This window comes from Lepisosteus oculatus, chromosome 29 (assembly GCF_040954835.1).
Source record: "Lepisosteus oculatus isolate fLepOcu1 chromosome 29, fLepOcu1.hap2, whole genome shotgun sequence".
Taxonomy (NCBI): domain Eukaryota; kingdom Metazoa; phylum Chordata; class Actinopteri; order Semionotiformes; family Lepisosteidae; genus Lepisosteus; species Lepisosteus oculatus.
The window spans coordinates 5,934,366-5,957,932 of NC_090724.1; the positions used below are offsets into that span (position 1 = coordinate 5,934,366).

Consider the following 23,567-nt stretch of genomic DNA (forward strand, 5'->3'; position numbering starts at 1 on the left):
TTTACTTAAAAGGATTTATTTTCAAAACAGCCCAGTCCAGATGGGGGTTGAATTGAATAACTAGGCTCACGGCCCTGAACAAGGATAATCCAGCAAAACATACTTTTGGAATTTCAAGTGGTTGGTCTTTACATGGGGTGGTGGGGGGTTGGGGGTTGAGGCACAGACATCCAAACACTTACAGTCACTCATCTACTTTATTTTCAAATACCTACTTGGGCACTGAAAACTGCTAAAAATAAAACTGAACATTCGGGCAGTCATGTTGCTTTTTCATTTTTTAACAATATTTCTATGCTTTGCTCCATGATGGATATCCTGGTTTGCAGAGCAAAAATACCATTTATAGATGTGCAATAAAGTCAAGTGGATTTTACAGTTCAGCACTGCATTTCTTTTATACATCTTCTGGATACTCAGCCATAGAAGAACACCTGCAAGCTGCAGTCTCTGAGCGACATTTAAGGTTCGTTTAAAGTTTTACGCTGTGGCTGTCTTCTACCTTGGTTCCCAGAGCCCTTTTCTGTACACTAAGCATCAATAAACAAGTTTTATACTCTCATACACTGAGAAAAGAAGAACCACGTTAAACAGAAAAAATAAAAGGAAATAAGAATGTGTACATCCTGCGCAGATTGCCGCTGACAAAATAACTCGCAAGGAAGCTGAGCATCAGGAAGGTAATCGATGTGTGTCACTGGAAAACGTTCTTGAATGTGCAAAACCACCATATATACCCTGACTGTGGTACTCTGCTCGATGAGCCTGTGCAGCCATTATTCTCCACTGGTGAAAGGTGCCTCAGTATTGCATGATGGCTCCATTTTTCTCAACACTGAAGACGAGTATGCAGATAGGGTAGTGTTGACTTGGAAATGAGAAAAAAAAGACTATTACTAAGAAGCACGGGAAAGGCACTGACACTAAAGTTTAGAAAACTATACTCGAGCGTTAAGTGCTTTATTTCACAACAGGAGATTGTCATTCACTTTGAATCAACCCAGAACCGATAAGGTCCCAATATAAACTTGTTTTATTCCCAATCCATTGTGGAAATGGATTTGGTCTTATAAAAAGTGGAAGAGGTATCGCAGCAATTCCAACAATGCACACCCTCCTAAAAAAAACACCTGTCAGGAAAACCATTTGGTGGGGGGAGGTTGTGAATTCAGATATATGAATGCTTAAAAACTTTATTAAACTCTGACAAAAGAGGTAACACCACGTTTTAGGAGTACATTATAATTTAGTTATTTCACTAACATCCTGTCACGTAGCATCTTGGTTAATTAACCACTGCACAGTATCAGTACATACAACCTTTTTTTTTCCCCAGTAAGAAATTCCTAACACGTTTTCATGCCTTTATACATGCTAACATTCATCCTTTTTTCTGCGATAACTTACAATGTACACCTAAATAAAGTGTTACCCAGAAGGTTTGTCATTGGCGTCTTGACAGCTGGTGACCCACCCAGCAGGAAGGAAGTGGACTGTGACAGATGTGCACAGCACTAAAGCAGCTGTGTATACCGACAGGCTAAAGTCGGTTGTTATACTGAGCTTAATACAAACCAAGAGACATTCATTAGAAAGCACCTGCACTGGAAATGTGCTCTTTTTCTTTATGTGGCATCGTTCCGGGGGATGATATTAAGCGTTAATGGGATACAAAAAGGTTGCTCATTAATCTCTGTTGCTGCAACGGTTTGGATTGGGGAGAGCAGGCAGAGCAGTTTTGTTAAAGGGCACAGGACTGCAGGGGACATTTAATATCTTTTTAATGGGGCTCTCCTGCTGGATCGGAGATGCGGACCATTTGTTACAGGGTGTATCCCAGGTGGAAAAGAGACGAACATCACTGTAATTACTGCACAAGTACATTTGGGACAATGCAGCAGATAACTTTAATACACGGCAACTGCTTTGTAACCTGTAAACAAACCAATACCTGTTCTTTCTTATGCCCAACTTCAGAGTCCTGGACTGGTGCTAACAAATACCCGTGTTCACTGTACGAGAAAAAGGTTAATTAAAATTAGTCAAATTCATGATTGGGCGATGGACACTTCCACAAAAGAGTACAGAACTGTATAGGTGTTAAAAGCACCACCACTTTAAGACAATTTCATTAGCCCTGAGATGAACTGGAGAGAGAAAGCGGTCCACAGTTTTACTCCGGTTTCCAGAGAGCGAAAACACAAGCACATCTGGAAACAGTCAGGTCTGACATGCAACAGGGACAAGTGAATTTAGGGCTAACTAAATCGAGTTGCTTGTCAAAGCACTCTGAGGGCATAACTGCAGAAATCAGCACAGCGTGACAGACAGGATTGAGGCCATGCAGATTCAGAAATCCGAGAGCTGGATTCAGCACGACCACCACCAAATCTGTACAAAGTTCCCCTGTTCCCGAAGAAAACGCCACTGCTCAACACCGGCAGTGAAAGACAGTGGGTTATGGAAAATGGATATACAGATTTATTACCAGTCTATACAAGGATAAATGTTCACGGGGGAAGATTCCAGGTATTATTCCCCACCATTGTTGGCTTTATGGGTCTTGCACAAGAGCATTCTCATCGCACATATCCGAACCCTCTGCCCTTACAAAAGGCTTCTGAATGGATTTCCCCTAACCCCAGCGATGGCGGACGAAGTGAGAAGGTGAAGGAGCCATCATGTCTGCTACAGCACTGACAGAATAAAACAGCATGGTTTAAAGGAAACACTATATTAATAACAACAAAGCCTCAAATTTAAAAGGCTTCCAATATTCCAGAGACTTACAAAACCAAAAGGGCAACTATGAAGTAGCTTTGTGCAGAAACATGGCCATTTCTGAAAACGAACTCCAGCTAGTGTTACACCTGACATTCCATTGCTAAATTACATCTCCCTTTGAAGAAATAGCATTCCCCTTCTTCTGTGTAACGTCTCTCAGTTTTACACTAGCTATGTAACCAAAAGGAGCGGGGATGGTGCTAGAAGCCCACAGCAGACAAGGCGCAGCTGAAGTAATAAATGCAATTGACTCGTCAAAGATCTTGTCCTATAACAGGAAAAAAAAGTAGCAAAAATAACCAGATACCCACTGCAAGGTAAAGGTTTCCCAATCTCCTCGGTTAAAATAAACATGCTTCTTTACAAGTCAGAATTAAAAAAAATAAGGCACAATTTGGAAGCGAGTTCGAGCACTCTTTTGGTCCTCTCCAACAGTACTTAAAAAGAGTTTTTTAAAAACAGGCAAGGGGAGGTGCAGATGAGCAGATCAATATATTTAAGGTAGTCCCTTTCGAGGAAGGAGAGAAAAGGGCAGGTCCTGCCCCTCGGTTATTTAAAAGTGTTTTTCTGGGGGGGCCCCCCCCAACATCCGAATGCAGCATTTTTTCTGAAAAACTGAATAAGGTACAAAAGTGCTTGGTGATGCAAAATCCTGCAACCTTTCCTCCCGATAGCAGTAAAAAAAAAACAAGGCGAATGCACGGAAATCCGCCCTCAAGCCTCGCCGTCGATGTAGGAGATGTCGGGGTTGGAGAAGCGCCTGTGGGCGGTGGAGGCGGAGTCGCGGCTCATGGGGGCGGGGTCACGGCCGCAGGGGGCGGGGCCCGAGGGGAAGGGCTCGGCGCCGGGGAGCACGTACAGGGACTGGATGCTGTCCTTGCGGCGCGCCGGCTGCTCCCGGCGCTTCACCAGCTGCAGCGTCCTGACGTTCCGCAGCGGCGGCGCGATCCCCTGGGCGGCGACGCCGGGGGGCAGCCGGACGTTGCCGGTGGGGAGGACGGGGGTGCGCCTGTGCAGCCGGAAGGTGTGCGCAGGCGGGGGCGGGGAGTGAGCGGCCGCGCGGAGCAGGCTGGAGTCGGAGCACACACGCAGAGGCAGCGGCGGCCGGTCGGCGGGCTGGGGTGGACAGGACGCTCGCAGATTTTTCAGTCTCTTCGCCATCCCTAGATCGGGGAAAAAAAGGAGGGACATCTAAGAACCAGGATCTGCAGAATCGGGCCATGCCAAAAAGCCTTGCCACATTGCACAACACGAAAGACGCCACCAACCCGTCCATTTATCCCACCTCGTTAATTTTCAGGCCAAAACAGTGAAAAATGATCCGCTATGAACGTCAAGGTGCCGAGAACCCCACCAATAACATACCACCTGCATCTGCAGTTGATAAAGTCGCACATATTTAAAGGTATTGTACCCAGCAGACATGCTTTAGGTTTTTGAAAACGATATCAATACCATTCGTGTTCAGAACGGGAAAAATTGTTTCTGTCTACACTTAAAAAAAATAGGTTTGTGAAATTGAGAAAAAGCAGTCAGAATCGCAGAAAAACATGTTGATGTTCTTGTTTTAGGGAAGGGCTGGGTCCTGCTTGGTTTTGAGAAAGGACTTGGAGAGAGTGGGTAATCCGAAGGATGTCACTGCTATGCGTACTGAACAAAAGGTTCTGAGCAACCTATAGGCAAAAAGGATCAGCTGCAGAAAAGCAACAACATTTGCATCTACTTGGGCACTTGAAGGGTCCCGCCGCGCTGCAGGCTCAGGGAACGGCGCGACCTGAAACGGAACGGACGGCGAGGTCGCCCGTCGGCACGCGGAGATCGGCGCCCGCCGCCGTCTTCCTCTGACCTGGACCAAACGAGAGTCACAGACACGGAGGGGGGGGGTGGGGGTGGGGGGGCGGACAAATAAAAAACACGGATCGACACGGTTAGAAAAAAAAATGAATAGAAAAAAAGTGGCGACTGTACCTTAATACTGACCTTCGGTGTCCGAGTTCACCGGCCTGTCGTCCAGCAGGCTCTCCGAGCTCACCGACGCCTCCGAGTCCATGTTCTCTTGGTCCGAACCGGGCTGCTCCAGGTCGGGCAGCCGGTACGTGATCTCCTCCCTAGGAAAGGAGGGGAGAAAACACACGGAGGATGATCCCAATACCAATGCTCATCTGTATCATAATGATAATCCTCACACTTCTGTAGTGCTTTTCTGGACTCTCCACTCAAAGCGCTTCACGGGGAAGGGGGATTCACCTCCACCACCACCAGTGGGCAGCCCCACCTGGAACGGGGCAATGACAGCCAAAATGCGCCAGTACGCTCCCACACACCAGCTCTAAGAGTGACAAGGCCAGTTCATACATGTGGTTTATCGGGAGGTCATGACTGGTAAAGGCTGGAGGAAAATGGCAAGGTGGCAAGGACACTGAGGGTAATTACCCTACTCTTTTCAAGAAGTGCCCTGTGATTTTTAATGATCAGAGAGTCAAGATCATTAATGTTTATATTAATGTTATTATTGTTTTATGTCTCATCCGTAGGAAGGCGTGTTTTTTTTTTTACAGTATAGTGTTCCCTTCACTATACGTCAGCTTTAGGACCCACACAGACCACAGGGTGAGCGCCCCCCACTGGACCCACTGACCACTGAGGCTGCAGCAGGCTTTGCTTTCCCAGGAGGAAATAACTCCGATCACATTTGCTGAGCTTCAGTGGGCTGCCAGTTGTGAGTTGCAGGGTGATCCAGCTGAGACCAGCAGTGTGCTGAAGCAGTGCTTCTATCTGGACACAAAAGGTACTGCTCCGATCTATGCACACGTGATTCCAATACAAAGGGGTTTTTGTTTGGGAGTGGAGAAAGTCTTGTGAAAAATCACCAACGTTTCCAACAGCCAAAGCGCAGTGTTTATTGCGTAAATATCTGCCTGATCGTTCTTGCCCCCTCTGGCAAGCTGTGCAAACACGATGGAACAAAGCCAACAGGTCTGATGAGGAAACAAACACAAAAAAAAAACCTTTGGGAGGGGAGAAGATGTCTAGGAGCAGGATTACAAAAATTGTTAGTAAGAAGCATCTGGCCCAGCGATTAATGATGTTGGTTCCCCAGTCACTTACTTCTCCTGCTTGATAGACCTGATTCGCGCCATGAGCGTCATCTCCGCCTCCACGTCCGAGTCCGTAGGTTGGTTCTCCGGTACCACCCCCAGATCCGAAGACCGTTTTTCATTCACCTTGGAGCAGATGGATGCAAACAAACAGTCTTTACGAAACACTTCAGAGTTTCCCTGGGCGGGTTTCCCCCCCCCTTTCTGTGTTAGTGCACGAGGTCGCCAACCTGTGGTTTTACAGGTAACCATTAAATCACTCAACACCCGGGTACAGTGCGTGAGCAGCTAAGCGTTTGACTCATTCAATGGAGAAATTTAGGAGACTCTAAAACCAGATCCAAACACACTTAAATGATTGTGTCTTTCAAATTCTGAAAAACGGGTAGCCTAGAAAACACACAAGATTGGGACTGTGCAAAACCATTGTTGGAGGTTCCTGTGTTAGTTTGTGAAGTAGTGGCAAAACTGCAATTAATCGATGTTTTGATGTTGCCTTTGCTTTATCCAGCATTAGTGAATGACTAACAGCTCCAGAGTGGTCACTCAAATCAGGTTCTTTATGGGTTACGTGCAGGAAGAGATGGAGACATTCAAAGTGCATGAGGCTCAAACAAATGCTGGAGAATCAGTGTTAAGGTTGGATTCTGTTTTAACTGCGAACGTGCAATTGCTGACTACAGTTTGGTTAGCACATGTCATGAGGCATACTTCAGGTCAACTGTTTTCAGTGGCATGCATTTCAGAACGCTGCTACGTTTGGTGAAACAAAAGCACCGGTAAATTGTGCATTAATGGGTTTAAAAAAATCAAAATCTGCCTTCACAATATTGATGAAGTCCCGGGAGGAGTAATTAAAGATAGAGAAATGTCTGTTAAACACTTAAACCGGTGTAAAGCACCAGGTTGTGGACTCTCCTACAGTAATATGGCAGTAACTGTACGTGCAGCATAAAAACCTGTTTGTATGCTGCATGTACAGTTTTAGCATGAAAGAGGGAGATATTTAGAGTTCAGGACATTTACAGTGCCAAAGTATTCAGAATTGTATGTATTATAAAGTAATTCTCGTTAAATTAATATCAGGAGTTAGAACGCAAATTCTGAATACTGTTTATATGCATTAGGATTTCTCCTATGCCTTACATACATATTAAGCGTAAAAATCAAGATATCGGTAAAAACTTTGTCTCAGCAAGAAGACCAAACATGGTCTATAGTTTTCCCAAATCCCTGAATTTTTGCTATTGCTTTTAAACTGCAGTGGAGCAAGTTTTCTTCCCATCTATGTTTTATAACACCCATTTCTTTCACATTCCTTAACCAAACTGCGGTTTTGTAGTTTCGGATTAAAAGCAGCTGTGCCTCCTGGAATTATTCATCCCATTTTCACATCCCAAGTCCTGCTATTTGCTCGTGGATACCGAGTATTCGGCCTCATTTTTGAATATGCGGTTTACAAGTCTAGCTAGAAAGCTAGAGGAATACCACCACTGATATTTGGGGGATTCACGAATGGAAAATACCTTTTATCATTCAAATATGCCATTCACGTGGCAAAATATATTTGGCAGGTTTGCTATTCCGAACAGAAATCAGGCTGACTGCCACACAAACTTCACGGCTTATTTACAGGCTTTATATTCCAAAATAAAGATCTCAAAATTATTTCATTAAGTCAAATTGTAGACTGTGACACCAAAGGATTTAGAAGCAGTGAATGGCCTGAAAGAAATGGAAGATTCTATGCAGATCACCACCAACTCGTTTCAGGAGAGTGGTATGTTTGTTAAAGAAGGCTTTTTCAAAGTAACCAAACCTAGGAAATTTAATGAACTGAAGCATTACTAAAATCAGCTGAATCAGGGACAACCAGCCCCACTCCAAACCCAACACATCTGCAACAGTCTGCATGACATCTATCCCATCCACTGCAAAAATCCTTACAAATGGTCATTTCATTAAAGCCTTTTAACAAAGGTACCTGAGAAAACAAAATAGAAAAAAATAGGAAAGGAGCCACAGCTAATACTTAAACTAAGTAAACACACAAGGATTAGATAAGACCCCTTCCCCCCACTTCCTTTCACACAGGGGAGGGAATCTTGTATCTCCCAGGCAAAATTAAATCGGCAAACTTCGACTGAAAACTCAGAAGCTTCAGAGAAGGTACTACTGGTCAGACTCCGGCAGAGCCATCTTGTTTAGAAACGCTTGCCATGTGGTATTGGAGAAGAGGTTCTAAAATCAGCACGTCATCAGCAATCTGCAGAAATTGTTCTGAATCCCATGTAGCAAATGGCACGTTTTCTTTTATTGGCTAAATTTTGAACTTTGTTCAGCTTGGTTTTCGGTCGCGGACGAGACCCAGTGAAAATGACAATCGCATGATCTCAGGTGCCAATGCCTTGGATCCAGGGGGCGTGCGATCCTTCAATGGTAAACACGAGGGGTTTGGGGGGGCTTTTACTAGACTGCCTCCTCCACTGCTGTCACAAGAGTGATGAGCAGATGGAAATAGGCCACATCCTTACCAAAATGCCTGAATCCACTGAAAGGGTGCTCCAACTCAGATGACACCCAGAGAACCTCCTCTTTTGAACCCCCCCCACCTATCTCTACCACTGACAACCATCAGAAAAAACCATGCAGCTTGATGACGTTAGTACGAGGAGTGAACCGTTCCACATCATGCAGAGTGAAGGTGGAGAACAGCCCTGTGTGGGTTTTTTTTTTCTGCCACGAGAAAACCGAGCCGGGTCCGATACATACCACCGCTCCTCTGTAAGTAGAGGAGAACCTGAGCGGCACAAGCCAGTGCTACAGGAAGAGGAGGAGAATCAGAGAAAAACGAACCAGGTTACACTTGGGTGCAGCGGCGGCCGACACTATCACAGTAATAATTACTCAATCAGGCTTGGAAAATGAGAGGCCCTGGCTTTTGTGAGACTTTTGTTTTTCCAAATTGGTTTAATAGTTCAGAAGACGAAAAAGCCTGGCTGACAGTTCAGCTAAACAGAAAAGCTGGACACTATCGGCGCTCAGCAAACCTGTCACATTACATTCCAGGAACTACAAAAGCGTAAAGAGTCAGTGAAAGATAAAAACACTGACATTTCCTGCTACCGATGTCAAAAGGCAATACTTGTTTTAAACTATTGTTCAGCTTGGGCTCTATACTTTGTGTTGGTATTCTCCTGTTTTTCCCCCCAAAGTCTGCAACTTCTGGCAGATCCTGAGTTTAGCTGCTCGTGCTGCTGCTTGTAACAGAGGTGCACCTGTCTCACCCTGCAGCTATCTGGTCAGTCTGACTTGGCCATTTATCAAGAATTACCGTGTTCTGCCTCTTCAGCTTGAGCTGTCTCTGTGCCAGGGCTTCAGCCTCCTCAAGGTGCTCAATCTCCTCCATCTTCTCGTTGTACTTCCTGATCTGCTCGTTTAGGATGAGCTCCACACAGCTGCAAGAGGGAACGGATAGCATGCGATCGATCGATCACGTGGCAAATAAAAATCTCACTGTTCTCAAAGTCGCTGTTCGAAAGTTAAAATAGTTGCTGCAGGACTTATGATTACCTAAGGTAATTGTCCTTTAGCTTTGAATAATAACTCAATTTAAATCCACAGAAAACAGCCAAACAACATTCTGTGCTTTAAAGATTTAGGGCTTTCCAGCAGTTTGAACCACACATGAATAGTGAACACGGCATCTCCATAATTCAATTAACAAAGGGTGCGTTATGCTTTAACATATCCCTGATCGATAAACACTGACTTTCGTTTACCTAAAATAGCTTTCGTTTAGCTAAAAGACATGCAAAATACAATCTGATTCTCCAAGAAGACCGTTTACAAATCCATAATATTGTCTCGAATATGGAACTGGAATCCGAGCCACTTGGAAGGAATCCTGCATTTGGACCGCTGGGATGTTCCCGAGCCTTGCAGCTGGGAAGAGCCCCAGAAACTCACGTCGTTGTCTTGGCCACATCCTTCATGCTGGTAAAGGGGTCAGCACTGTCCGGGCATCGCAGGATACAAGGAGCAAAGACAATAGCCAGGGCGTTGGGAGACATGCGGTTGCTCTGCTCGTGCTTGGCCACCCTACAAGAAAGAGGTTGGATTCCTTATGTGTTAATCAATGTCCAGGTATTCCAGTAATTTTAATGCTTTGTGGGAAACCGTTGAATATGCAGGTGTACAGTTGAGTTGAATTTTGGGAGCTTTTAATAAAACCTGCACCTTGGTGTGAACCGGAATAACTGGGCCTCAGTTTTACCAGTGCACCCCACAGAAGCGGCAGGGGAGACCTACGTGACCAGATGGAAGATCAGTCTCTCCAGGGTGTTGTAGTTGGCCGGAGGAAGCTGATCCAGGACTTTGTAGATGGCTTGAATCTGCTCCTGCTTCTCGGGCAGCTCTGCAGGGATGGAGAGACAGGTGAGGATTTGCCATGGAAAACGGTGCCGTTTTTTTCCGCACTAATTTTTTTTTCCTACCCATTTACTTCACTCATTTAAGCACAGGCATTTCTACTCAAAACACGTTTCCAATAACACGTTTACAGCTTTCCTGCTTTGCCGATTCACAATCAAGAATCTGGTTTTGGTTTTTAACACAACCTCTAAATTCTATATACCCTAAATTATGGCAGCATCATAAGACTTCCTGAATATATTGACAACCCCGTTAGACCACAAAGAGCTCCACATAAATCCTCTTTGAAGCAACAACTAAACGCATCTGACTGCTCCTTCACCAAACCCGTCCTTCCTATCCAGCCCCGCGACCTATGACCTTGGACCTACCCACAGCCCGCAGGAAGTCGCTGTAATGCTCGAAGGTCATGAGCGGGTCGGGCAGCTCCCTCAGCCACTGTTTCACAAGCCCCGTGACTGCGTGGATGGGGTAATTGTCCAGGACTACTGTGTTAGGGTCTGCAAAAAATAAATTATATGGATGGAAAAAAAAAAGATTGATTTGACCTCTTCCCTCCTCCAGTATGCAGAACCCATTGTGGGCTCAGGATAGTGAGCTGCTGGCGTCTCGTCTCCAGCCCAGCAGGATAACAAGGAGAAAGCCTGCGACTCACCAGACTCCAGGAGCTGGTGCAGCTCTTTCATGCGGTTGGCCGAGCCGGACTTGCGGTAGATGCCCTCCGTGTACAGGCCGTTCATCTCCACGTGCTCCAGCAGGATGGACAGGACCACCGGCACGGGGTTCTTGCTGCTGGTCAGGGCGCAGACCCGGACGCCGAAGTGCGATCCCGACTCCTCCTCGCTCTGCCGCAAACACACACGCGGAACGCGTGGCAACATTGGAACGAGAGACGCAAAGGAACACCGACGCAAAAAAACACAAACGTACACAACCAACGACGTAGAGCCCGTCCTTTGAAAACACAATGTTAAGGGAAGACTACATCTTAAAATTTAGCCATGAAGTGTTCAGTTAATAATTTTACCCTTAAAGCACCTACCTAAGAAAAAGAAATTGAGCCGGACGATGTGTGGTTTTAAACCACTTGAGAAGACTGACAGACATGAGGTTTGTGCAGTCTCGGGTAAGGCAATGCACAGTTTATATGCAATTTTTACTTTTAACACTGCTGGTGAAGTTATTCCACTCGAGTGAGGGCATGTATTATCAAGCTAGAAAAATGCTGAGCTTCCTGACAGAGCATGGCTTTCCTCAAAAACTTTAGTGTAACGAACGTCATCACTCAACTTGTTTTTCTGCTTTTAAATTACTTTTACTATTTTTTCCTGTTACTTTTGAAATGCTTAAATAAGACACGCCTTTATCCTTAAACATCAACTGAAAGCAGCATGTGTGACGTCATACTGTCTGCTTCACTCTTTATAAAAACAATCTTAATAGAAATAATCAAATCTTTGCTAGGCTTTTTCCTGCAATGCTTCTTACCTTTTTTGCACAATAGAAAGAGCAGCTTGTCTGGAGTTTACTGATGCATTTCTTGTGACACACCATTTTGCACACTGAAGAAAAAAAGCGCAAAACAAAAAAAATCAGTGTGAAAGATATTCTAGTACTTTAAAGGGGAACAACAGTCACAATTTCTCCGTCCAGTGATTAAATCTTTGCATTCTGAATCAATCACAAAATAGTGAACTTTGCAAAAAGACTGGATATTCACCATGTTGAGAGTTTGTGTAAATTGTGACGTGATGTCATGCTCACTAGTCTCTGTGATGACTCATGTAATGCGATGCCGAGCGAATACAGTACAGGTTGTGCAGCAGACATTTCACCACAGAAATGTTCCAGTATAATCTTCATGCAGAGCTAACAAGTAGTATTTGTTGGCAAAACAATCTCGCAGTTGAGAGCCATATTTTTACTGGATTAAAAGACATGTGTTCACAAGCCTGCTTCTTTCCAATGTAATAGGGCTGCTTCACCTCACCAGAAATTTTGTTGCCTCATTCCTTGCACAACAAGGCGCTTCTCACACCTGGAAATTTTATGATGTGAATTGGAATTTTTACATGTTACTGTTTTACTTCCATTGTGGTTTGAAATGCACTCAACACGGATTCATTCTAACCCCAAACAAAAACAGCACCGCTAATAATTTAATAATTCTGTCGCCATCGATTCCTGAGCTGCTTCTCGCCAACAGGGAAGACAAGACCACACCACACTTTCCCCCATCTGTCCATGCACCCAGGCAGGGCTCAGTTTCAGACCAGTTCAGGCATGGTTTTCCTTACAATCTGAAACAGGATTCTTAAGCTTGGAACACTGCATCCCTTTAATGCTTAAAATGCTGATTACTCCACGGTACAATGCATACACCCGTACAAATCAACCACTGCTTCAATTCAGAAATATAAAAATCATAAGCTTACATAATTACAATTTAAAGTGTAGGCTGAAGAATCTCAGGACATTAATAATACGCGGTATTACACTGGATGAATCTAGCTCCTGATACTCACTTGTGCACATATAGGCCTTCTCCATGCCCCAGATGAATGAGTTGCACTGATCACAGGACTGCATGATGTTCACCTGGTACGTGTTGAATATGTGGTCCATATAGTTTTCCTTCTGAAACAGATTTGACAAAGTGAAAATCCTGGAAAGCTACTACCCAGAAAAGAGCAGAAGCAGATATTCTAACAAGACTTTTTGCTACTGTTTACCAACATCACTTATGAGCATTTATTTTAGCAAAAAAAAAAGTTAAACATTTTTAAAGGGTATTTTTTAAAATCATTTATTGATTAAAATGAGGTGCTGGCGCACTTACAAATTTGTCCTTTTTCCTCCTCTTCTTCTTCTGAGCTTTTGCAGGCTGAAATGAAAAAATCTCAGAAATAAGTATGAGCATCACTACATGTTCATTACTTACAAAACTGCTGCCCAACTGAAACTGGGCCTGTAGGTTAACATTTAAAAAATGAAGTACCTAAAAAACCCGATTAATTACCCTTCTTTCATTACTTCCTTAGGAAGATGCTCTCGTCCACATTGAAGTCTTAAACATGTAGCTTTAAGCTAGAAGGTTATACAAAACACACTGCCCAAGTTATGCTTTTACTTTTACAGATGTTTACAGGACACCTGCTTGTTTAAGCTCACACTCCCTCAAGGTAAAACGCAGTTCAGAGTTTCCTCCACTGCGGTATCCCCTTTACCTTAGCTTGCTCCCCCTCTTCCCTCTTCATCTCTCCACGGATGAACCCATCCAGGACCGACTGGAATAGATTGACCACCAGGTGGACTTCTGACTCCTTCTGCTTCTCCGTAGCCTGAGTGTGCACCACCATCTTGTAGTGGTTCATCAGCCCCTTGTAACCCATTTGCAGCTTCTGTCAGCCCAACAGAAGGAAGACATTCTGCAGGTTAAGACCTAGACTGTTCTCACCAAAATCTTATCAGATACTCAAGTGAACTGTTCAGTCTCTGTGGAAAACTGCTGGCTTGTCTGGGGTTACTGTCATAAAGCACCCTGGGATAACTCAAGCAGCAATGGAATGAGCAGTTCCATTCATTTTCTAACCACTTCTTCCAGTTCAGGTGTCGCAGGGGAGCTGGAGTCTAACCCAGCAAGCAACAGGTGAGAGGCAGGGTGCATCCTGGACGAGTTTGCCAGTCCATCACAGGGCAGACGCCAGCAGAAGCGCACTCACACCAGGGCCACTTCACCCAGGAGACAATTAACCTCCCAGCATGACTTCGGACGGCGGGAAGGAATCGTGTCATCAACAACAGAAAGGACCCACCTGCAGAGAGTACATGCTCTTGATGAATTTCCTGAACTCGGTGGTGGCGGTGATGAAAATGAGCTCGGTGCCCGACAGCTGTTTCCCTTTCGACCGCAGTTCGTTCACCTGGCAGAGGGGGAGAGAGAGAGCGAAAAACCTCCAGGTCACACCCCAGCCCCGCAGTCCCGGCCCGTTGGCACGCCACACTGCTGAGCGCCGTACCCAGAGCAGCGGGAGCCACCGGGTCCTAAAATCGCACCCGTTTCAACACAGTGAACCGCGTACGGGGCGCGCAAGCTCTGCCCCACGAGCACTTCGATCTCTGCATTTTGGCGTGGAAATACAAAGACGGCGGGGCCTTTGGGCGCTCGGGACCTGCGGGAGGGAGACCTCACCTGGTTGCCCAGGAACTCGTCCAGGTGACGCAGCTCGTTGGCGTTGCTGATCTGGCGGTCCAGCGAGGCGTTCCACTGCTCCGAGACCCGCGTGGCGCGGCTGATCTTGATGGTGCCCTTGCGCTTGGCCTGGGTCCCCGCGGGGTTGGGGTGCTGGGAACCGGACGCCGGTGGCGGGATGTGGGCTGTGGCTGCAACAGGGGTGGGTCGAAGCGAACGGAGGACAGCGAGGAAGAGGAGAGAAGAAGACAGACAGACTCACTGACCCATAATGCCTTCCGCTCCTCCGTTCCCCACTCTTTCATGGAACAGGGAGAGAACAAAGGCGGAATCTCTGCTCGCTTCCATACTTGTTGCCATTCCGATGGGAAATTCCAGCTGGCTCCAGTAGAAATGAGCGACTGGTTTTGCAATGCGCGGAACTGGTATTTAAAATCGGCACGAACCGCTGTACTGGCAACTTGAGGACCAGGAGAATGCAAATGCTCACTTTAAAAGCGACGCTGTAATAAACTGGTCTCCGCTTTGATACGTTTCTAACTGGAAGGTCCTGGTCACCAGCAGATACCAGCTGAAGCTTCTTGACTGCAATTGCCATTAAGATTTAAAGCCTAAAGCGGCTTAAATCCTCTTTTGGAAAAGAGGTTTAGTAGGGAATGAAAATGCTCAGAGTGCCAAAGAAACGGATGGATTTATGTAAAACATTTTAAAACACTGTAAATATACTTCACTTATATAAATAAGGACATTTCACTTATTGGGGGCCTCAGTTTCATAGGCTGAAACATGTTTATTAACTCTTCTGTTCTTTCTGCAACCCCCTTCCAAATAAGATGATGGGAATAGGAGAGCCTGGTTTGTACCTTCAGGGGAAAAAAACTGAAAACCACTAGAGGGCAGTAGAATATCACTTTAATGACTGCAAGGCTATGCTAGGGACTAGCTTTCAAAAAAACTACTAAAAGGGGAAAAATATAGCAGTATCCACACATGCATCTTTTTAATTATATGGCACAAAGCATGCTGTAAGAATTTCCACTTTCATGTGGGAGAAATGAATTTTGTGACTGACGTGGACATTCTGTGATGATGCATCTTTCATTACATCTTGCAGCTGCAAAGAAAGGACCATTTCAATGCTTTTATCTTTCTCCTTATTGCCTAGCAGTAACACACAGGGGTATGGGGATCACATTATATGTCACAAAACTGCTTCCCGAGGGATCGATCAGGGGAAGGACAGAATAGGGATGCTTATAGCTGCAGGAAATAAACAGGACAGCTATGGATATCTTGTTTTTGTGGTACAAAATGAACTCTGTGTCCTTGAAGAAGGACAGGGAGAATTCCTCCGCTGGTGAGGCTAAGCAGTTTCCAGATATGACAATACAGAGCCAGTGCCCCAGAATCATTTTTGAATGATTCTAAACTCAAGTCCAAGAAAACACGGACTTCTGAAGGTCAAACCTCCCTCCCCCACATAAAGCACGGGGGAACATTTTTTCTGTGCCACATTGTGGACCAAAAGAAAATCTTTGTATTCTCCAGCTACAAAGCTCCTAACTGATGAGAATGAAAAAGCTCTGCATCATCCGTAACCCTTCTCATCTTCTAGAGCACTTGATGAATTTAGCTGTTTTTTTTTGGGTCTTTACCTTCTGGTATCTTCAACGCCACATGCGCCTCCAATGACTGGGGCGTGGTTGGCTCCCCCTCGTCGGGAGTCTGGGGGTCCCTCTGAGGTCGCCGGTCGCCATGCTTCCGCAGGATCTTACTCAAGAACCCCGATCTGGAACGGCAGCATTGGAACACAATGATAGTCTAGACCACTGCTTCAGGGGCACCCCCCCCAAAGACTGTTGAGCTTGAGGACCTGGGGTGCTATCCGTGTGGAGTTTGCATGTTCTCCCCCCCCCCCCAACGTGGCGTGGGTTTCCTCCAGGTGCTCTGGTTTTCTCCCACAGTCCAAAGCCTGGCAAGTTAATGGGCTTCTGGGAAAACTGGCCGCGACGCGTTTGTGTGCCAGTGTGTTTGTGCCTGTCTGCGTGTGCCCTGAGATGAGCTGGCGTCCAGTCCAGGGTGCACCCCGCCCTGTGCCCATTGGTTGCCAGGATAGGGTGCAACCTCGAATTCGATGAAGCAGTCAGAAAATGGATGGATGTGTGGGTGGATGCCAAGTTAGAACGGTGCCTTGCATACATTACCAGCCAACAAGAAAGCCTGCAAAGCAAGGACAAGCAACCCCGGCTCTTCTGCTCTAGCCAATAGCAAGACTTCCACCATGTCGATACTTTTGTTAATTTATACTTCATTGCTTCCTTGGCCCTGCTTGCCAAAGATGACATCACATAGTAATGAACGAACTAATACTGGAACTGAACTTCTCCTATATAGCAAGGAGAAGATGTTCAAACACTAACACCTCATAAGAAAGTGGACCCATCCCAGGGTGGAATGGCTGGCTCCAGCTACTCACCTCACAAAGAGTTAAAAAAAAAACATTTGTATTTAAGCTCCTGCATGCAAGCAGACAGTTTGTATATGATGTATTTAACAGAGCCGCCATGTCTGCGTATTCCATGAGGGAGAATACAGGTACAGCTTCAGTCTAGAGGCTGCTTTTACGAAGCAATATTTATAGATCTTTCACTAGTGAACTCTTGAGTGCCAAAGAGCTGTCTCTTTCCAGCTGTGTACTTAGGTTCCTCGATCCAGGCAAAATTACAGGGTGGAATTTCAAGAATCTCTTAAAAAAACCTCTACAGTCCTGTGTTTCTATATATGGAAATAAACAGCCTGTATGATATCCCGAAAGCAGGAGAACCTCTCTGTGACAGGTCTGATTAAAACAAGAGGAGCCGTTTCCCACGAGCCAGCTCTCCTCTTCTCCCCCTGTGCAGGGGGATGAGGTCATCCCACTCTTAAGAACCACGGTTGATTTTTTAGGAAAGCACTTGAGGGATCTCCAAGAACAGAGCTAATGACTTTCCCTGACAAGCAGCTCCAGAGACCAAACCCTGCGCTGCGATTTCAGTAGAGCAAGAAGACTACTTCTACTGCTGTTTTCCCATACTCACTGCCGTACAAGTCTCACTTCCCTACTGCGCTGTAAATTAGTGCAGACAGAAACTCCGAAACGGAGAATTGCATCCTACAAAAAGACTACCTGTTGTATGATCTTTGTTCATAATTATTAAGGATTTCCAACCTTGGTACCAGAAGGCCCCCATTGACTTCTTCCAATAAGTCACACTAAATCACCTTATTAAACATTTGTTTAGGTTATTGATCAATTAAGCAAGTCATGTTCACTGAACACTGGTCCTTTAGGGCTGAAGGGTATTCCGATTTTGTTCCAAATGATCTCTAAATGACTCAATAGAACACCATGTTCTTAACCGATAATTATTCAATGGATGCAGGCCAGTAGAAATTGATGGATTTCCAAGTTACAAGATTTACTGGAATGGGGCTCTCCAGGACCAGTCCAAACCCTTTAACCCCCTGGGTGTTTCCCGGAAGAGCTGATGATATTGAGGTAGTGAAGGGGAAGGGGAGGGTAGGTGCTGTGGCCATACTTTGGCTCTGGTGTGACCGGGTGGGGCTGGAGGGCGTGGGCTGCTTCCTGGAGTCCAGGGCTGTCGACGCGTCTTCTCTTCAGCGTGCTCGCCTGGATACCGTCAGGGGTGGTCTCGGCTGCGGACTGAAACATGGGGAGATCAGGCCAGTGTCAGACAACGTCTGCATCCTCAAGAGAGAGATGCATGCACCTTGTCAAAAGCATTACAAAACAAACCATCAAAAGATGAAAAAGAAGGGGGGAGGTCCTCAGGACGGGGAGTTTCCCCAAGTCAGACGGTAGCACAAAGTCGATCCCCCAACACCGGGGTCCTCGCAGGATAGATCAGACCCCACTCCCAGCAGGGAAGGAGCGGACTCGGCCCCAGCAGGAGGTCCACACGCACCCAGAGCCCAGCACGAGCTGCAGCAGCCCCACACTCAACCACCGTTACAAGCCTGAACTCGCACTGCCCAGGATCAAAAAGCCACCTCCCTCAATGGCTGCAGGAGTGGTCCGCTCTTTATTTTTTTAATTCAGACTGACAACGCCAGGCTGCTCCCCGAGTGGAAATCTGCCCCAAGCCGTGCAGCACGATTTTGTCTGCCGCTCAAAGGAACCCAACACCACGAGAAACTCTCAGCCCTTACTGTGCGACTTTGTGCAGTTGCAGTTGTGTACAGCGGTGTTGTTGCTTTATTTCACAACAAAATGGTCAGACGGACACTGACTAGTCGTGGCTTTAAAGGAAATTGAAACCGATTTGTTCCTGGCAGATTAAATTGTAAAAGCTTAGTTCGGGAGCTTTTCTTTGAGTATCTTTTAAAAGCAATTGTGGTCATATAATAGCAAACATGATGAGCCAGACAGAAGACTCGGTTTTATACATGCATTTTTTTTTAAACGCAACGTCAAATTAAAAAATGAGCTTAAACGTTAGGTGCTTTTCAGAAACGTTCCAGAGACGCAATCCAGCAAAAATAGGTACTGTATGCAACCCCACAAATACAAAACAAGTCAGAGCTCCTACCAGCCTAACCAAGGTGGGGTCTCCAAAACATAGCCTGTCCTACTGATCGCCACAGCTGTAAACAATTCAACCAGTTTAGGGTTCGATTTTTGTTTTCTCATCAAGGGCAAGGACACGGGAACTGCAATGCACCCAAAGGAATTGTTAATGTTTGGTTACTTGGTTATTTCCGTTTATTTTACGATAAGTCATAAAAGTAAACCAATACTAGAACCGGCTCCCACTGAATCCTCAGGTTGCAGAGGAGACATGTCTCTTTAAGATCAACACAAAAGAATGGGGTGACTTCAGACTGAAGTGAAAGGGGAGCCAGACTTGGGAAAGTTAGTGTCAGTATGTGGGGGAATGGATCACAGTGGTTGGGCTATATCCACACACAACAGCCAAAGTACTCAGGAAGACAGATCAAAGGGAAGATTATTTGTTTTAAAAGCATCTTCCATTTCGGAATAGACCCACTGGATTTAGAAAAAACGATTGTGGGTGTTTTTCACATCTCGGCTAAGAGCTACCAACACTGCCACCGCACACGGGGGAGAATGAGGAGGTGCAGGTAGACTCCCCCCGGCCTACCGCCTTCAGGTTACCCAAGGTGAGCTCAAGGATCACTGCGCTGATGAAAACCAGGACAGCCATTGGCAACTAATCCCACCCTCTAACTCAATGGTGCTCGGCTAATTGTGCTTCACCAGTTGGGGGGGATCCTGGTCACCATTAACATGAGCCAGAATTAAACCTGTAAACTCATCCTGCACTCGGGCAGGTGTCCTTTTGAGTCCCTCATTTCCTACAGCACTACAGATGACACGGCCCTGTGCAGCAGGTCATACACACATCCCTCACCAACAGCACCGCGAGCCTGCAAGAGCCGAGGAGGGCCATGGGGAAGCTATCCAAGCAATGAGGCTTTCGCAGCAGGCTTGGAATGTACCCAGATCCCTTTTTTTTTTACATTGGCTGGACTAGATGGATACGCCCAAGGCAACTGATTTTAAACTTGCAAGGATCTTAACGAGTTATATTTGGAGAATCGCCACACAGTAGGCTACAGTGAGAGAGAGAGAGATATATATATCAGTCAGCCACCAGAACACAGAACAGATCAGAAAATGCCCAGAGAATTGAACCGTCACCCTCTAATCAGAGCTGACTGAGGACTGTGGATACGCAGGAGGCACCCGATGCTGGCTGGGGCAGTTTTTCCACAAGCTGTATGCAGTGTGGCACCTTGAACCCAGGCCACAGACTGGATCATAACCGGCATGCAGTGTCTGCCACTTTCCCTTGGTGTAGGCTGTACCTGTACCGGTGGCTTGGGCCGCATGGGTGTGAGGGGTACACCAGGACTAATGGGGGGCAGGGGGAAGGTCCAGTATTCGATGTCCTCCACCTCCGCGCTTTTAAACATCAGCTGACTGCGCACAAAGGCTAGCCTTCGCTTGTGATAGCGCACCCTGACCTACAGGGCCAGAGAAGTCAACACATGAAGACACACAGAGCTCCTCCCCCATATTCCAGCTCCGCCTACTCCTGCACACCAGCATCATCCTGCCAGGATGACTGGCCCTGTGCACTGTTCCTAACTACAGGGTCTCAACAAAGATCCGTCTGCAGATCCTTTTCCCGAGTTCCTCCAATTCTCTCTGCTTTTTTTTTGGGTATCCAAGCAGATGTTCAGAGACCAGCTAGCCTGAACAGTAAAAAAAGAACCTCAATGCATGTTAGCAATTTAAAAAAAAGTTTAAAATTAAACTAAAAATAAAGTTAAAAAATATTAGTTTGTCCGATGTTTTAATCAAAAGCAACTTAATGTTTGCACCCATTTCTACAGCTGGGCATTCTGCTGAAGCAATGAAATTATTGTCGCGCACCCAGCAAGTTTTGTTAGGAAAAAGAGACAGCTTTGCCTAGAGCCAGTTAAATGTTTGCTGTGCCAAGCTCTTACAGGAAACGTCACAACACCTCAAAAACTAACGTTGATTCACTCTCAGATTGTCTCACCATTACTTAATCATAATTACAAACAGACTTCAGAAATATGATCAAAAATGATTGAAATGAGATGATTTCCTGCCCTCCCTTACACTCCTAGAAATCTTACAATCGATGGGGGGGAAAATAATAAATGCATTTTAAATGTAGCAAGCACAGAAGCTCATTCCTCAGAATTGCTTGTGCTGTGCAGAACACAACCAGGGCTGCAAATGCAAATAGGGAGGAACGGTAAACATCAGGAAATGTCTTGCCTTGGGCACTAAACTATATTTCGCGACAACCCTGCAGTTCAGCAGAGTCTGCTGCGAGTTGAGAAATGGGGTGAACTGAGACGTGCCCAAGACTGAAGTTTACTCAGGTGCAACACCATTGCAGAGGGCGGGCCAGATGTACTATAAAAACCGAATAGAATTGTGCATTAAATCAAAACCCTGGTTAAAAAACATCTAATACCAGGGCTGATTTCATGCATGCATGACGCTGCATAAGGGCGTCTGCAGCGCTGAGAAGGTTTTGTAATAAAAGGTGTCTTTGACTTTTCTGAACTCATTGCTCTGTTCTGCAGGTACCTCTGTTTTGGAAGAAGCTCCACTAGGGCTGTCCGATCCAGAAGAGCCGCACTTGGACACATTATCCAGCGAGATGGACATCCCTCTGCTTCTGCAGTAAATAAAACAAGAATTTGAACCACAGGTTGCCCTGCCTCTCCGATACAAAAACCGCGCCCAGGATCCAACCAAGATTGCCTTTGCTTTATTGTAGAGTGCCTTGACATGCCTCATGAAAGGTGCTAAATAACACATTAAAACAAGCTATGACAATTGCTAGCTAGCAAGTGGAAAAAACCTTTATGTATTTAAACCTTTAAGTTGTGGCAGGTAAAGTAGTGTATTTGTACTCAGCCAGTATTGCTGGGATAAATCACGCCAGAGGCACACACCCTGGGAAATGCCAGTACACAACCTGCATTTTAAAACTGAAATTATAAGACTAAAATGGGACTAAAACGGAAAATGGAACTGAAAGAAAGGCAGAAAATCCAAAAAAGGCGAGCATAAGAATAACAGGTCACAAAAAAATGTGGTGAAACGGAAAAAGCTTTGTCCCTTACTGCAAGGAATTCTTCCTCTTGTCCTCGGGACTGGAGGTGTCCTGGTGTCCCCCCTCGCCCCTTATCTTCTCCCTCCACTTCTCGCCCTTGTCGCGCAGCTCCGCCTGCTTGCTGTAGCGCTGCAGGGTGCTGGTGGGGCTGCCGGGCTCCCTGTGGCCGTTCCGCTCGGGCTGGGGGCCGTCGAGGGGCAGGGAGCTGGGCCTGGCCGGGCCAGGCGAGCCCCTGCCCTCCTTCCTCGCCGGCTGCTCCTTCACCTTCCACTCCACAAAGGTGTACTGGTCCAGCTCCCTGCTGTCCGCCCGCTCCTTCCCCTCCGCCCCCGCCGGCTCCTCCTGGCCCCTGGCCTTGGGGGGTTCGGGGGCCGGCCGCTCGTCGGCCGCGGAGCTCCCCGAGGCCGCCCGCTTCAGCTCTCGCTGGCTGTGCTCCATGGCGCGCTGCCGCCTCAGCTCCCTCTTCTCCTGGCTGCTGCTCGTCCTGTGGGGCGGCCTCTTCTCCTCTTCGGGTTTCGCGGCCGGCTCCGGTGGCTTCGCCTTCTCCGCCGAGCCTGCCCCGGGGATGTGCTCCTCTCCGCCCTCCATCTCCGAGTCCGGCTTCTCTCCCCGCCTCTGCCTCTCCCTCTCCTCCAGACGCTGCTGCTCCTCTGCCTCTTGCTGGGCCTTCCTCGCTTGCCTCCTGGCTTCCTCTGCAGCCTCTTCCTCCGCCTTCGCCCTGGCCTCTTCCTCCGCCTTCGCCCTGGCCTCTTCCTCCCTCTTACTCTTCTCCTCCCGAAGGGACTGGCACCTAGATTTATTAGAAAGAAACAGTTCGGCACAGCCGTGTCCAAGCAGGGATTGGGATGATGCACTTCTAGTCATACATGTGAAGGAACTTTCAACACTTGATTTCAAACCCAGGTGCAAACAGACTGGTATATCCCAGATATCCCAGGGCATTTCTCAAAAATGACTCTACAGTACCTGGATGGGAGACTCCTGGGAAAGCTGAGGCTGCTGCTGGAAGGGGTGTTAGTGGGACAGTAGGGGGCACTCAACCTGCAGTCTGTGGGCATCCTAGCACCCCAGTACAGTGATGGGAACACTGTACTGTAAAAAGGCACCATCCTTCAGATGAGACATAAAACTGGAGGTCCTGACTCCGTGGTCAATAAAAATCCCAGGGTGTTTCTCGAAAAGAGTAGGGGTGTTACCCCAGGGTCCAGGCCGAATGTTCCCCCAGCCTTCACCAATCATGGCCTCCTAATAACCTCTGAACATCACTCTGCTCCCCTCCCCACTGGGAGCTGGTGTGTGGGGAGCAGACAATGCACTATGGCTGCCAGGTGGGATCTACACATTGGTGATGGAGGGGAGCCCCCATTACCTGTA

General features: G+C 46.6%; 1 protein-coding gene across 15 annotated transcripts in view; it reads right to left on the reverse strand.

The window, feature by feature from the left end:
* The window catches only part of LOC102696347 (unconventional myosin-IXb), an 81,175-nt gene continuing 57,608 nt past the window's right edge, over positions 1-23,567 (reverse strand). For 5 of the 15 annotated variants that reach the window (XM_015365488.2, XM_015365496.2, XM_015365493.2 and 2 more), the window contains 20 exons: positions 22,204-22,983; positions 21,662-21,752; positions 20,398-20,556; positions 18,087-18,211; positions 16,164-16,297; positions 14,509-14,699; positions 14,132-14,239; positions 13,544-13,717; positions 13,156-13,200; positions 12,842-12,953; positions 11,805-11,878; positions 10,972-11,161; positions 10,688-10,816; positions 10,194-10,299; positions 9,852-9,983; positions 9,217-9,340; positions 8,655-8,702; positions 5,893-6,008; positions 4,765-4,892; positions 1-3,947 (listed from right to left, as the gene is read on the reverse strand). In XM_015365488.2, the coding sequence (XP_015220974.2) occupies positions 3,499-3,947; positions 4,765-4,892; positions 5,893-6,008; positions 8,655-8,702; positions 9,217-9,340; positions 9,852-9,983; positions 10,194-10,299; positions 10,688-10,816; positions 10,972-11,161; positions 11,805-11,878; positions 12,842-12,953; positions 13,156-13,200; positions 13,544-13,717; positions 14,132-14,239; positions 14,509-14,699; positions 16,164-16,297; positions 18,087-18,211; positions 20,398-20,556; positions 21,662-21,752; positions 22,204-22,983 (3,415 nt within the window). In that variant the 3' untranslated portion in view covers positions 1-3,498. Of the gene's footprint in view, positions 3,948-4,507; positions 4,631-4,752; positions 4,893-5,892; positions 6,009-8,654; positions 8,703-9,216; positions 9,341-9,851; positions 9,984-10,193; positions 10,300-10,687; positions 10,817-10,971; positions 11,162-11,804; positions 11,879-12,841; positions 12,954-13,155; positions 13,201-13,543; positions 13,718-14,131; positions 14,240-14,508; positions 14,700-16,163; positions 16,298-18,086; positions 18,212-20,397; positions 20,557-21,661; positions 21,753-22,203; positions 22,984-23,567 lie in introns of all 15 variants that reach the window. The other 10 variants (XM_015365500.2, XM_015365490.2, XM_015365497.2 and 7 more) reach the window with 9 other exon arrangements.